The sequence below is a fragment of the Rhincodon typus genome, chromosome 16 (assembly GCF_021869965.1).
Source record: "Rhincodon typus isolate 14 chromosome 16, sRhiTyp1.1, whole genome shotgun sequence".
In the NCBI taxonomy this organism is placed as follows: Eukaryota; Metazoa; Chordata; class Chondrichthyes; order Orectolobiformes; family Rhincodontidae; genus Rhincodon; species Rhincodon typus.
In genome coordinates this window covers 53,959,976-53,975,270 of record NC_063347.1, presented here as the reverse complement: position 1 = coordinate 53,975,270, position 15,295 = coordinate 53,959,976, and the positions used below count along the sequence as shown (strand labels likewise).

At 42.7% G+C, this 15,295-nt stretch overlaps 1 protein-coding gene across 1 annotated transcript in view; it reads right to left on the bottom strand.

The window, feature by feature from the left end:
- LOC109929384 (E3 ubiquitin-protein ligase RNF123) overlaps window positions 1–15,295 on the bottom strand; it is a 279,987-nt gene that overhangs the window by 72,693 nt on the left and 191,999 nt on the right. Inside the window, exon 18 of the mRNA XM_048606242.1 lies at window positions 13,886–13,918. Within this exon, the coding sequence (XP_048462199.1) occupies window positions 13,886–13,918 (33 nt within the window). The remainder of the gene's footprint in view (window positions 1–13,885; window positions 13,919–15,295) is intronic.

Below are 15,295 nucleotides of genomic sequence, written 5' to 3'. Positions count from 1 at the left end.
GAGTTGCTGACTGTGCCAACAATTTTGAAAGTATACAACAGGATATAGATAGATTGGTGACTTGGCCACAGAAATGGCAGATGGAGTTTAATGCAGACAAATGTGAGGTGATGCATTTTGGAGGATCAAATTTAAGTGCGAATTATATTGTAAATAGCAGAACCCTTAGGAACACTAACATTCAGACGATCTGGGCGTGCAGGTCCACAGTTCCCTGAAAGTAGCAACACAGGTAGCCAAGGTTATTAAGAAGGCATATGGCATACCTGCCTTCATCACCTGGGGCGTGGAGTAAAAGAGTTGGCAAAATATGTTGCAGCTACATAAAACCCTTGTTAGGGCGCACTTGGAGTATTGTGAGCAGTTTTGGTCACCACACTACCAGAAGGATGTGGAAGCTTTGGAGAGTACAGAGAAGTTTCACCAGGATGTTGCCTGGTCTCCAGGGCATTGACTATGAGGTAAGGTTAAAGACTAGGATTGTTTTCATTGGAAAGATGGCGGCTGACAGGAGACCTGATAGAGGTCTACAACATTATGAAAGGCTTAGATAGGGTGGATAGTCAGAGGCTTTTTCCCAGGGTTGAAGTTTCAATTACAAGGGGACACAGGTTCAAGGTCAGAGAGGGAAAGTTTAAGGGAGATGTGCGAGGAAGGTTTTTCACGCAGAGAGTGGTAGCAGCCTGGAATGCACCACCAGAAGAGGTGGTGGAAGCGGGCACACTGAAGACATTTAAGAGGCACCTAGATGGGTACATGAATAGGTTGGGAATAGAGGGATAAGGATCGAAAAATGGCAGGTTTATTTTTAGATTAATTATGGCATGGCATGATGGTCAGCACAGGCTTGGAGGGCTGAATGGCCTGTTCCTGTACTGTACTTTTTCATTTCTTCATTTATAATGGCCTAAGACCTACGTGCGGCACACTGCACCTCAGGATGGTCTGTTTCCTCCCTGGCAAGAGTTGAGAACCAGGTGATCCAAGTTGAAAGTGTTTTGCAGAAGAAGCAAATGCGAGGGGAGGAAAATAACCTTTGCACACAGTGTATGATTAGGGTCTGGTATGTACTATTTGAAAGTGTAGAGAAGGCAGGACCAATTGAGGAATTTGAGGGCATTAGACGATTACTTAAACAGATATAATGTGCAGGGTTACAGAAAAAGTGCAGGAGTTTGGCAAAACATTAAAGTTCTCAGAGAGCGGGTGCAGATATGATCGGCTAAAGGGCTTCATTCTGCACCTTAACAATTCTGTGATTCAAGGATGTCACCGAGTGACTGCAGGACATCCATAAAGGCGGAGGGTGAATAACCAGAGGTTTTGGTCAATGTGGGTACCAATGACACAGATAAAAAAGATGATGAGGTCCTGCAAACAGAATGTGGAGAGCTAGGATATAAATTGAAAACCAGGACTTCAAAGGGAGCAATATCAGGATTAATCCCAGTACTACCTGCTAGCCAACTTAGGAACAGGAGACGAGATAGTGTAGGAGGGAAAAATTTATATTGAGGCATTGGGACAAAATCTAGTTAGGAGAGGAGTTGTTCAAGCTGGATGGGCTGTATTCCAGCAAGACTGATAGCAGCATCCTCAGAGAGGCACTCACTGGTGTGGTGTGGGAGGGCTCAAGGTAAAACGGTGCATAATAGGAACCTGGGCGGAAGTTACAAGACAAGGAAAGGTAGAAAATTAGAAAGCAAAAAGTGGAAGGAGTTGGAACCAAGGGCTGGCAGCAAAGGGCCACAGTACAAAGAAAAAGTCCAAAAATGTTAAAAGGATCGAGTTGGAGGTACAATATCTGAATGTACGGAGCATTTGTATCAAGGTAGACAAATTAGGAATGCAAATAGCTGTAAACAGGTACCAACAAAACACTGCAATTGCAATTACAGAGATACAGCCAGCATGCAGACCAGAGATTGTGAATTTTGTGGTGAGTAACTGATATTACACTTTGCCAAAACCTTTCAACTGTCCACCAATCACAAGCTGAAAATATGTTGGAATGTTCCCCACCTGCTTTGACCATAAGATGTAGGAGCAGGCCTAGTCTACACCACTGTGTAGACTTTAGAAGTCAGAGCACGGCTCCAGCTGGAGAAATCTGAATGTGCCGACCTTTGGAGCAGCTGCGCAGCTCAGGGGAAATATTGGTTGTTCAATGAGATCGTGGCTGGTCAGATAATCTTCGAGTCCACCTTCCTGCCTTTTCCCCATAATCCTTGATTCCATTACTGATTAAAAATCTATTTCAGACTTAAATATACTTAGTGACTCAGCTTTGACAACTCTTTGTGGTAAAGAATTTCACAGATTCATTAACCTCAAAGAAATTCTGCTGCACCTTTGTCCTAACTGGGCAGCCATTCGTTCTGATCCTAGACTCTCCCTCAAGGGGAAACAAACTCTCTGTATCTACCCTGTCAAGTCCGTGAAGAATCTTGCACATTTCAATAAAGTAATCTCTCATTCCTCCAAACTCTGAACAGTTCAAGCCCAACTGACTAATCTCTCCATACCAGCGATTAACCTTGTGAACTTTCTCTGGATTGTCTCCAATGCTTTCCTTAAATAAGGGGCCCAAAACTGTTCACAGTATTCCAGCTGTGGTCTGCCTAGTGCCTTATATAGTTTTGGCAATGTGATTCTCCATTCTTCTGGAGCCCCACTTAATAAACCTGAATGCATAATCTAGGCTGATATGCTAGTGCAGTAGAGAGAATGCTGCAGTGTCTGTTGGGACATTAAATTGAGGTCCCCCTCTCTGCTTGTTAGATTCTTTGGTACTATTTAAAAAGCAGAACAACTTTCATGATCGGACCTGCACTGTAGCAACTCACTAGGCACTTTCCAGACTCATGTATGCTATAACACAGAACAAGAATCAGGGCACCAGTTGTATGAGAACATCACTACCTACAAGTTCCCTCCCAGTTTACACGATATGCTGATTATGCGGTTCCTTCATTGTCAAAATTCTGGAATACTGTCCCTAACAGCAATGTGAGTATAATTACACCACACAAACAGTAGCAGTTCAAAAATGTGGCTCAGCACCACCTTCATAAGGATAATTAAGGAACTACTATAAATCCTGGCTTGCCAGCAAAGCTAAAATATCCCATGAACAAATGAAAATAATGCAGTCAAACATCTTGAGACAGAACATGGAAGCATCACTAAAACTGTTGTCTCATCACATAAAGAGATATCAGAAGAGGTAACCAAACACTTGACGAAAAAGGCAGGCCTTAAGAAGCATCTTATAGGAAGAGACAGAAAAGAGGCAAAGTGGTTGAAGTTGGGAATTTCAGCACTTAGGGCCAAGATGGCTGGAGGCATGGCTGTCAATGAAGAAGGAATAAAAACAGGGCAAAGGAAAAGGACTAGGCCATTTAGCCCAACAAGCATGCTCTGCTATTTAATATAATTGGCATTGATCAAACGCTTCAATGCTTACTACCCTCACTATCCCCATAACTCTCCACGCCTTCGATGCCAATAATTTAATTGACCTCTAAACAGACTCGAAGCCTGAGCTTCAGCAGTTCTCTGGGATTGAAAATAACAAAGATTCACAACCTTCTGAGTAAGAAAATTCTCATAATCTTACATTCCATTAGCCTTTCTAATAGCTTGCTGCAACCAGCATGTTAGTCACCAGTGATTTTTTGACAAGAAATTGCTAGAGAAACTCGGCAGGTCTGGCAGTATCTGTGGGCAGAAAGCAGAGTTAACATTTCATCAGAGCTGATAGCAGCTAGGGAAAAGTGGTATTTATGCTGAAGACAAAGTTGGGGAAGGGGGGAAAGGGGGGAAAGGGGAGAAGTGAGTGATAGGTGGAGACAGAGTCCAGGGAGAGAGATATAAAAGGGGTAGGTAAAATAAGGAGATTATGGATAGCAAGTCAGGACAGAAGAAAAGCCGAATAAGTGATAATAAGAGAACATCAAGAACAACATCTCGTTTTCTGCTTGGGGACCCTGCAGCCTCTAGGACTCAACATCAAGTTCAATAACTTTACAGCCTGATTCTTTCTTTCCACGTTTTTGTTTTTACCCACACCCTGACCCTGTCATTATACAGGTTGCTTTTAGCACTCAAGCTCACCTACTCCTAGGCCTTTTATCACGTTATATAGAGATAACAAGGTGTAGAACTGGATGAACACAGCAGGCCAAGCAGCATCAGAGGAGCAGGAAGGCTGATGTTTCGGGCCTAGACCCTTCTTCAGAAAATTCATTTATGTAGGTTGCTTTCAGTACAGCTCACCAATTCTCTCTTGCTCTTATTATCACGTATGCAGATTTTCTTCTGTCCTGACCTGCCTTCCATAATCTCCTTGCTACTAACCCTTTTCATATCTCTCTCCCTGGACTCCACTTCCATCCATCTGCTTACCACACCGATACCATCCCCCCACACACCCAAATTTATCTTCTTCATAAATACCGTGTTTTTCTACCTGTTAAACATTCTGATGAAGTCACCAGACTCGAAATGTTAACTCTGCTTTCTTTCCACAGATGTTGCTAGAACTGCCAACTTTCACCAGCAATTTCTGTTTTTGTCCATTTGTCACATCCTTTATGACAGATTTTCCCTACGACTGATGCATGGCTGTTGAGTCTATAGTTCCCGGTTTCTTCTTTGCTCCTTTCTTAAATAGTGGACTGACATTTGCAAACTTCTAATCTGCAGGAATTATTCCTGAATCTATGGAATTTTAGAAGATGATTACTATTTCCTTGACTATCCCTATAGTGATTTCTTTCAAAAATTCATCTGCTCTTCAACACGCTGTCCCAGAAAAACATTCGTAACAGACTCCAGAAACGCGTCCTCCATAGCTTTGGTGTTTAATTGTCTATGCACAGATTGAGGTCACCTACGATAACTGCACTGCACATGCCGCATCCTTCTCTCATTGTCTGACTAATACGTGGCCCACACTATCACTACTGTTTGGTTGCGTACAAATAATTCAAACCAATGCCTGCTGTCCCTTGCTATTTCTTAGTTCCATCCAAACAGATTCCATACACTTTTCATTCAATCAGAAATCCCCACTTAATGTACTTATCTTGTATCATCAGTGCAAACCCACCTCCTTTTTCTTCTTGTCTGTACTTCCTAAACATCAAATATCCTTGAATATTCAGTTCCCAGTCCTGGTGATCATGGCCTCTATTCATGTCTTTAGATTATCTACCTTGTTGTTGATGCTGTGTTCATTCAGGTAGACTGGCCTTAAAACTCTCTTTTCAATATCTTCTCCATTCGAGGTTCAGCTTTGGTTTTTTTTTGTTCCTCCTGTCTTCCAGTCTCCTTTGCAGATTTTCTACTTCCTGTTACCAGGCTAACTCCCTTCTAATGTGGACTACCCCTCACATTCCCAATACCCTGACACACTAATTTTAACCAACATCAACATCTCCCTGCAATGACATCTGTCCAGTCCTGTTACGGATAACCCACCCAGCTTTTATAGGTCCTGCCTGCTTCAGAACTAGTCCCAATTCCTCAGAAGGAATTATAGCCAGTGTTGCCCTGCATCCAGTTGAACTCTTGGGGAAAAAACATTTCCTCTATGGTAAAACAAAGAATTGTGGATGCTGGAGATCAGCAAATTTAACATTGAGTCCAGTGAATCTTCATCAACATTGTCCAAGTGAAGAATCACCGGACTACAAATGTTAACTCTGCCTTCTCCCCACAGATGCGCCAGACCTGCTGAAGTTCACCAACAATTTCTGTTTTTGAGCCCCCTAGGGTAACTAGACATTATAAGCCTTCTATGTTTTCTTACCTATGTTTCAAGAACTTGAACTACAGTAGCACTGAAAACTCTATGGAATACCTTTTGAAATCTTCTGTAATGCATAAGTAATTGTTTTGAGACACTGTTATGGACCAGACCAAACCCTTCTCAAATAAATCAAGGAGATAGCTTAGACCCTAACTTTTAGGTTATTGAAAGGCAAGTGTAAGGTGCTGTGTTCCAGATGTAATTCGATTAGTTGCACTACTCGGCTTTAAGCAAAATACACTTTATTCTTACCCACAGCTAAAATACAAACAGATGAAAGGAATTACTATAACTTCAACTTTACTGGGAAACTTAAAAGAATAATTGATTATTTAACTACTAAACAGTAACTGTTCCAGTATAGTAACATCCCATAAACATCCCCTTGGCAAAGGCAAAGTCAATGGAACAGATTGTCTCACATGCGGTCTTTCTCCAGTCCAGAAGGAAAGAACACCAAGAGAAAAATCTGGCAGAGAGATATAACCTAAAGTTTTAGCTGTAGCAGGGATGTAGCAGCTTCAAAACCCCAACAATTCCCGAAAGCTAAACTAAAACCCTGGTTCTATAGGAGCCTGGCTCCACTATTCATGCTGCTTCTATTATTCCAACCTATTAAAAATAAAACTCCAAGGCCTCACAAGCTGTTTATTTTATTAGCTTGGAGAAGACAGCTCTCTCACCTATGGGTCAAACCAGGACAAAATACATCTCTTAAAGCTATAGTTTCGTAGCAATACAGAGATATCAGGTATGTTGTTCACGTTCATATTTTATTCAAATGTTACTTTTTAATGAATGCAGAATATGATCCTTCTTTACGTCTTACTGACACACTAAATTCACCTCCTCAATTCCAAGGGCATCTTTGTCTAATCTGCCATTAAAATGGAAATTCAAAACCTGCGATTGTCCATTTAAGTATGCATCATTACAGAGACCATAAAACTAATGACATGTCATAAAAAATTATTTAGTTCACACAGACCCTTTAGGGAAAGGAAGCAACTGCTCACTTGAATTCTATGTGGGGGCTCAGCTTTATATTCACAAGGGATGGACAATATATGTAGACCTTGACAGTGCCCCATATCCATGAATAAATAAATCTGTCAAAACAGACATTGGCAGCACCTCCACCACAGGATTGTGGAAATAAAGGTTTACAGGGGCACAAATAGAAGGGAAAAGGTGCACGAACATGCGAGGACTCTGTTGTACTGATCAAGTTCACAGGATTGCTGATGATAATGTGTGTGTATCAGCAAATCCCAAAGTCAAGATGGTAAAACTGACACCTAGTCAGCAGCCTTTCCTCACCATCAACTTTTCAAGGGCAGCTAGAGATGGGCAATAGATACTGCCGTTTTTTTTAGCAATGCCCAGATGATGAAAATGCACAAAGAAAACACAGCGAGCTTAATCTTCCCTGTGTGCTATCTGGAATTCTGAGATGCACTGAAAGCTGAAATGCCATATGGCATTGAGGTGAGAACACAGTGAATGTACTTAGGAACACAGCCTTTAGCATATCTGTCCTGTACCTTTTGTATAAACTGAGCTCATCTGTGAACTTGGGCATTCTTGTCTCTTTTCATTACAATGCACCATTTTGGCTGCCCAGGCGAGTTTGATCGAGTGGAGTGAAACTGCCTGAGGGTGTGAGAGACCTCATCTAGGAGACCAAGTGTCTGGAGGATGACAGTCCTCGCATCATAGCGCTGGCACTCATCTGTGGCCTGCAGTGTCACCTTGTTCAGTCGGTTGTCACCATTGAGCTAAGTAATATAGCAGCACACTGCACGCACAATGCTGACAGTTACAGGAATCTTCATTGTATACTGCAGACCTTGAGAGCTAAATGCTGTTCCTGGAGTTCAAACTAAAGAATTGGAAGCTAAACAAGGGATCATCTATAGACACAGATTTCATGAAAAATGCTCAATTTTTCTGTTTACCAAGCATGTAGAAGAATAACATTAATTACACCGGCACAGGATGCATTGTTGTATCAGAACAATGCTTCAACTGGCCTTATGTCATTGGTTCTATGCTTGCAGCTGTAATGCCAGACATTCTTCATGAAGATGATCTCTCTTTAAACAAAGCCTATCACTGTTAAATTGAGGTGAGAAAAAAAATTACTTCAGTGGGTTTGGAGAAGACATTTCTTTGTGCAAATCTTATCCTCATTTTTGCACTTTGTCAGCACTGCTCCCAAAAAAACTTCAAAGCAAAAGTTGAAATCAACTACTAGATCCTTTGTAATCTCCCATGTATATATATGAGACACCCACTTAAGCAGTACAAAGTCAGAATGTCACAGTTGGGATCACCCATTCCCTTCTTCGATTGCTTAGCCTATTGTTTAGGATGCTGACTGCAGCTCACAAGATCTTCAAGCAAGTCTGCCAATGATAAAATATCTGTGCAACTTTTCATTTACACCCAGAACAGAAATGCTGAAAGCATCCCTCATGACGGCAGCAACATCTCACCAAAGTATGAACAAGTGAAGCTGAAACAGCAAGAATGCAGACACATTCATTCTCCGGGAGGAAACCTTTTGGAAACAAGTAATGTATACAGGGGTTAACACACGGAAATGATCCATTGGAATCACATTCAGTACGGAAGATGATCTCCTTGCACAGAAGTGCAAACCATGGACAGAACATTTCATCTTTTATTAAAGTCTGCCTAAGTTTTAAAACTTTAACGTCAAAGGTGTGATACTTTTGTTGAAATCGGTTCACATCGGTGCAGCTGTAATTGGAGCTCCATAAATTTCAAGCGCCATACCAGTAGCTCCCACTTTGTGCAGCATTTCAGATTAAATTAACATTGTTCCTCAGTGACATGGCCATAATAGAAATCTGCACTTAAGTCCCACTTCAATCATAATTCAGATTTAACCCAATGAGAAATACCTTGTCCATGTACAATACATATCCTGAACATACATTTATATTGAGCACTGGGGCGCATGAGACAGCAGTGCTGGCAATGTGCACTTGTCATGGAGTTATATAAATTGAAAGGGCCGATGAAAGCAAGGAGCTACAGTAAACTTTTATGTCACATTATTGCAAGTCTTATGATTTTAGTATCAAAGCTGTCAAGAGGTGAGAGGGGGAACCTGTCCAGGGTGGTACACAGGGAGTTAAGAACACGTTTAGTTCTATACAGGATAACGTCAAAACAAAAGTAAGTAAGCATCTATACAAATCACTATTTATATCAGGGACTTTGATGAATGACAGTTCAAGGCAAAATTTCAAAACATTATGGTACCAGGAACACAGAGAAAGCAATAAACTACCTTTATTTATAGGAAGAGTGTGATTAGAATTGGCACTGACGAAAAGGCAAGGTAGCTTGACATGCAGAGAATCAATACATAAAAATGTATGAAATAGGAGCTGGAGTAGGCTATTCAATTCCTTGAGCCTGCTTCACAATTTAATAAGATCAAAGCTAAATTTCTTCCTCATCTAAATTTCTCATACTGCCTCTACAGTCTTCGATTCCATTAGGATCCAAAAATCCATCAATCTCAAGCTTGAACATACACAACTGAGCATCCACAGCTCTCTGGGACAGAAAATTCCACAGGATCACAAACATTACGTGTCCAGCTGCAGCTCTTGTTAGACCGCATGACGGCTCTGGAGCTGCGGATGGACTCACTTTGGAGCATTTGCGATGCCGAGGAAGTCATGGATAGCACGTTCAGTAAATTGGTCACACCGCAGATTAGGATTGCTGAGGGAGTAAGGAAATGGGTGACCAAAAGGCAGGAAAAAAAGCAGGAAGGCAATGCAGGTGTCCCCTGTGGTCAACTCCCTCCAAAACAGGTATACTGTTTTGGATACTGTTGGGGGAGATGGCTCATCAGGGGAAGACAGCAGTAGCCAGGTTCATGGCACCGTGGCTGGCTCTGCTGTACAGAACGGCGGGAAAAAGAGTGGAAGGGGTATGGTCATGCGGAATTGGATTGTAAGGGGAGTAGATAGGCGGTTCTGTGGTCGAAAATGAGATTCCCGAATGGTATGTTGCCTCCCAGGTGCACGGGTCAGGGATGTCTCAGATCGACTGCAGGACATTCTGAAGGGGGAGGGTGAACAGCCAGCTGTCGTGGTGCACATAGGCACCAATGATATAGGTAAAAAACGGGATGAGGTCATACAAGCAGAATTTAGGGAGTTAGGAGCCAAGTTAAAAAGTAGGACCTCAGAGGTAGTAATCTCAGGATTGCTACCAGTGCCACGTGCTAGTCAGAGTAGAAATAAAAGAATAGGCAGGATAAATGAGTGGCTTGAGAGATGGTGCAGGAGGGAGGGGTTCAGATTTTTGGGACATTGGGGCCGGTTCTGGGGGAGGTGGGTCTATTACAAATCAGATGGTCTACACCTGGGCAGGACTGGAACCAATGTCCTAGAGGGTGCTTTTGCTAACGCTGTTGGGGAGGGTTTAAACTAATGTCGCAGGGGGATGGGAACCAAATGAGGAGGAGGTTAGTGGACACTAAGGAGGTAGTAACTAAAGCCTATAAGGAACTAGATAATGAAGTCAGTGTGACTAAGGGGAAGAGGAGGCAGAGAGCAGATGATGAACGCAAAGGGGCAGGTGGTCTGAGGTGCATTTGTTTTAATGCGAGAAGTGTAGTAGGTAAGGCAGATGAACTTAGGGCTTGGATTAGTACCTTGGAGTATAATGTTATTGCTATTACTGAGACTTGGTTGAGGAAAGGGCAAGATTGGCAACTAAATATCCCAGGATATAGATGCTTCAGGCGGGATAGAGAGGGAGGTAAAAGGGGTGGAGGAGTTGCATTACTGGTCAAAGAGGATACCACAGCTGTGCTGAAGGAGGGCACTATGGAGGACTCGAGCAGGGAGGCCATATGGGCAGAGCTCAGAAGTAGGAAGGGTGCGGTAACAATAATGGGGCTGTACTACAGGCCTCCCAACAGCGAGCGTGAGATAGAGGAACAAATATGTAGACAGATTATGGAAAGATGTAAGAGCAACAGGGTGGTGATGATGGGAGATTTTATTTTTCCCAATATTGACTGGGATTCACTTAGTGTTAGGGGTTTAGATGGAGCAGAATTTGTAAGGAGCATGCAGGAGGGTTTTCTAGAGCAGTATGTAAATAGTCCAACTCAGGAAGGGGCCATACTGAACCTGGTGTTGGGGAATGAGCCCGGCCAGGTGGTTGAAGTTTCAGTAGGGGATTACTTTGGGAATAGTGATCACAATTCCGTAAGTTTTAGAATACTGATGGACAAAGACCAGAGTGGTTCTAAAGGAAGAGTGCTGAACTGGGGGAAGGCCAGCTATAGCAAAATTCAGCAGGAGCTGGGGAGTGTAGATTGGGAGCAGCTGTTTGAGGGTAATTCCACATTTGATATGTGGGGGGCTTTTAAAGAGAAGTTGATTAGAGTGCAGGACAGACATGTCCCTATGAAAATGAGGGATAGAAAGGGCAAGATTAGGGAACCATGGATGACAAGTGAAATTGTGAGATTAGCAAAGAGGAAAAAGGAAGCATACATAAGGTCTAGGCGACCGAAAACAGACGAAGCTTTGGAAGAATATCAGGAAAGTAGGACCAATCTGAAATGAGGAATTAAGAGGGCTAAAGGGGGTCATGAAATTTCTTTAGCAAACAGGGTTAAGGAAAATCCCAAAGACTTTTATTCGTACATAAGGAGCAAGAGGGTAACTAGAGAAAGGGTTGGCCCACTCAAGGACAAAGGAGGGAAGTTATGCGAGGAGTCAGAGAAAATGAGTGAGATTCTTAATGAGTACTTTGCGTCAGTATTCACTGAGGAGATGTTTGATTGCTCTAGGTCAAGTCACATAAGGAGGTGGGAAGTGTTGGGTATTCTAAAAGGCATTAGGGTGGACAAGACCCCAGGTCCGGATGGGATCGATCCCAGGTTACTGAGGGAAGCAAGAGAGGAAATAGCTGGGGCCTTAACAGATATCTTTGCAGCATCCTTGAGCACGGGGTGAGGTCCTGGAGGACTGGAGAATTGCTAATGTTGTCCTCTTGTTTAAGGGTAGCAAGGATAATCCAGGTTATTATAGACCAGTGAGCCTGACGTCAGTGGAGGGGAAGCTGCTGGAGAAGATACTGAGGGATAGGATCTATTTACATTTGAAAGAAAATAGGCTTATTAGTGATAGGCAGCATGGTTTTGTGCAGGGAAGGTCATGTCTTACCAACTTGATAGAATTCTTTGAGGAAGTGACAAAGTTGATAGATGAGGGAAGGGCTGTAGATGTCACATACATGGACTTCAGTAACGCGTTTGATAAGGTTCCCCATGGTAGGCTGATGGAGAAAGTGAAGTCGCATGGGGTCCAGGGTGTACTGGCTAGATGGATAGAGAACTGGCTGGGCAACAGAAGACAGAGTTGTAGTGGAAGGGAGTTTCTCAAAATGGAGAACTGTGACCAGTGGTGTTCCACAGGGATCCGTGTTGGGACCACTGTTGTTTGTGATATACATAAATGATCTGGAGAAAGGTACAGATGGTCTGATTAGCATGTTTGCAGATAACACTAAGATTGGAGTAGCAGATAGTGAAAGGGACTGTCGGAGAATGCAGCAGAATATAGATAGATTGGAGAGTTGGGCGGAGAAATGGCAGATGGAGTTCAATCCAGGCAAATGTGAAGTGATGCATTTTGGAAGATCCAATTCAAGAGCGAACTATATGGTAAATGGAAAAGCCCTGGGAAAAATTGATGCACAGAGAGTTCTGGGTGTTCAGGTCCATTGTACCCTGAAGGTGGCAACGCAGGTCGATAGAGTGTCAAGAAGGCATATGGCATGCTTTCATTCATCGGACGGGATATTGAGTACAAGAGTTGGCAGGTCATGTTTCAGTTGTATAGGACGTTGGTTCGACCACATTTGGAATACTGCGTACAGTTCTGGTTGCCGCATTACCAAAAGGATGTGGATGCTTTGGCCAGGGTGCAGAAGAGTTCACCAGGATGTTGCCTGGTATGGAGGGCGCTAGCTATGAAGAGAGGTCGATTAGATTAGGGTTATTTACATTAGAAAGATGGAGGTTGAGGGGGGACCTGATTGAGGTCTACAAAATCATGAGAGGTATAGACAGGGTGGATAGCAAGAAGCTTTTTCCCCAGAGTGGGGGACTCAATTACTAGGGGTCATGATTTCACGGTGAGAGGGGAAAAGTTTAAGGGAGATATGTGTGGAAAGTTCTTTACGCAGAGGGTGGTGGGTGCCTGGAACGCGTTGCCAGCAGAGGTGGTAGAGGCGGGCACGATAGCATCATTTAAGATGCATCTAGACAGATACATGAATGGGCAGGGAGCAGAGGGATACAGATCCTTGGAAAATAGGCAACAGGTTTAGATAGAGGATCTGGATCGGTGCAGGCTTGGAGGGCTGAAGGGCCCGTTCCTGTGTTGTAATTTTCTTTGTTCTTTGTAATTTCTCATCTTAGTCCTAAATGGCAGAATCCTTACTGTGAGATTTGCTTCAATGATATTACCACTCTTTCTTCTAGACTCAAGCAATTAGGAGCACACTACTCAACTTCCCCTCATAGAACAATCCCATCATCCCAACAACTAGCTTAGTGAATCTACCACCAAGGCAAATATTGTACAGGGCCACTTTTTTTTTTGGACTGTGGACTGAAATTGGAAAAAGAATCTACTTTAAACCAAGGAAACTATGTATTAAGATGTTTGCAGCTTCAAAAATGAATTAGTGGAGCACATTGGTGAATTCTATGCACAATGTTGCTTGACTGGAGTCATGAGAGGGAAAATTCGGGTCAAAATAGTACATAGTGTGTGTGTTCAGGACAATTCTGCCCAGAGGTAGTCTTTTGATTGGTTTTTCAATTGTCATTTGTTGTTGTGGGCTCAGGACAGTTCTGCATAGTAACAACACTTGATTGGTCCTGCACGGGTGGCTACAGAAATATTCAGCCTGCAAAGAGAAAGCACACATCTCTCTCTCTCTTCTGCCTGTGTGAAGAAGGAAAATCCCTAGTAGATAGCTATTCCCCCTCACCTTTCTCTGTAAGTTGTTCTCTCTGCAAATCCCCTATTGAAAGAAAAAAAGGGAGAAAACACTTTCAGACACACTGAAAAGGCAAATCTTCAAACAGTGAACGAAAGACTAACAATTGGTATATCCACAACCCACATTGTCAGGAAAGAGTTGGAAGGATTCAAAAGGAGCTGAAAGAAAACAACTCATAGGTTCATGATCCAGACTTGTTCAGAACTGTGTCTCTTTTGATTTCTTTTTTAAACCCCTTTCCATCCAAAAAAGAGCTAGAATCAAGTTAAAGAGCTTTATATTAACAATTTATGTTTCCCTTTTGACTATAACAACCTATTTGTAATAAATAGCTAGTGTTTGTTAATGGAAAAATGCTGGTGTGCATACGCTTTTAACTTGAATTAGACAATTAGGTAGAATTAGGCAAGTGGCTGGTATAATCAAACTTCCATATTTGCAACAATACTGTGAATAGTGACACCCGATTTCCAGCTTACTAACCCCAGTTAATTATGACATTAAATCCTTCTTTAGGCAAAGGACCATGACAGAACACACTACTCCAGCAGGGCTTCAAGGACCCCCAAACAAGTACAACAAGGTTTATTTACCTGGATATACTGTTGCAGGAAATTTTCAGGGTAGTGTCATACACCCAACCATCCTCAGCTGCTTCACTGATGATTTTCCCTTCATCAGCTCATTTGCAACTCCTCAGATACCAAAGGAGTCCATGCCATCAGCCAGAAACACTTGGACAACATTGAGATGTGGCCTAATAAGTGATAGTAACTCTTTGCACCACATAAGTGCTAGTTCATGAACATCGCTATCAAGAAAGAATCTAGTTTGTTTCCTCTTGACATTCAATGTCAAAGCTATCATTGAATACCCCACTATCAAAATCCTACAGCTTACCACTCACCAGAGCTGAACCCGCTATATGATTTCTGCATACGAGGGTAACTCACCGTCTGCTTCCCAAATGCCTGTCCATCACTTACAAGGTACAAGTCAGGAGTGTGATGGAATACTCATTTGCCTGGGTGGGTGCAGCTCCAACAACATTCAAGGAGCTTGAGTCAATACAGTGTGGAGCTGGAGGAACACAGCAGGTCAGGCAGCATCAGAGGAGCAGAAAGGTCGACAGGGTAGATTAAGTGGCTACAGCAATGTCTTAGAATCACAGAATCACAAAGTAAAGTCAAGGCCCTTCGGCCCATTGGGTCTGTACTGCAAAAGCAACACTAATTCTACACACTGTTACACCAGCACTAGGTTCATGGCCTTGAATGTTATGATACTTCAAGTCCTTATCCAAGTGCTTTGTAAAGGCTGGAAGGGGACCCCTCCTTAACTACCGTCCCAGGCACAACGTTCCAGACCCCCACCACCCTCTTTGTGAAATAACAAGGT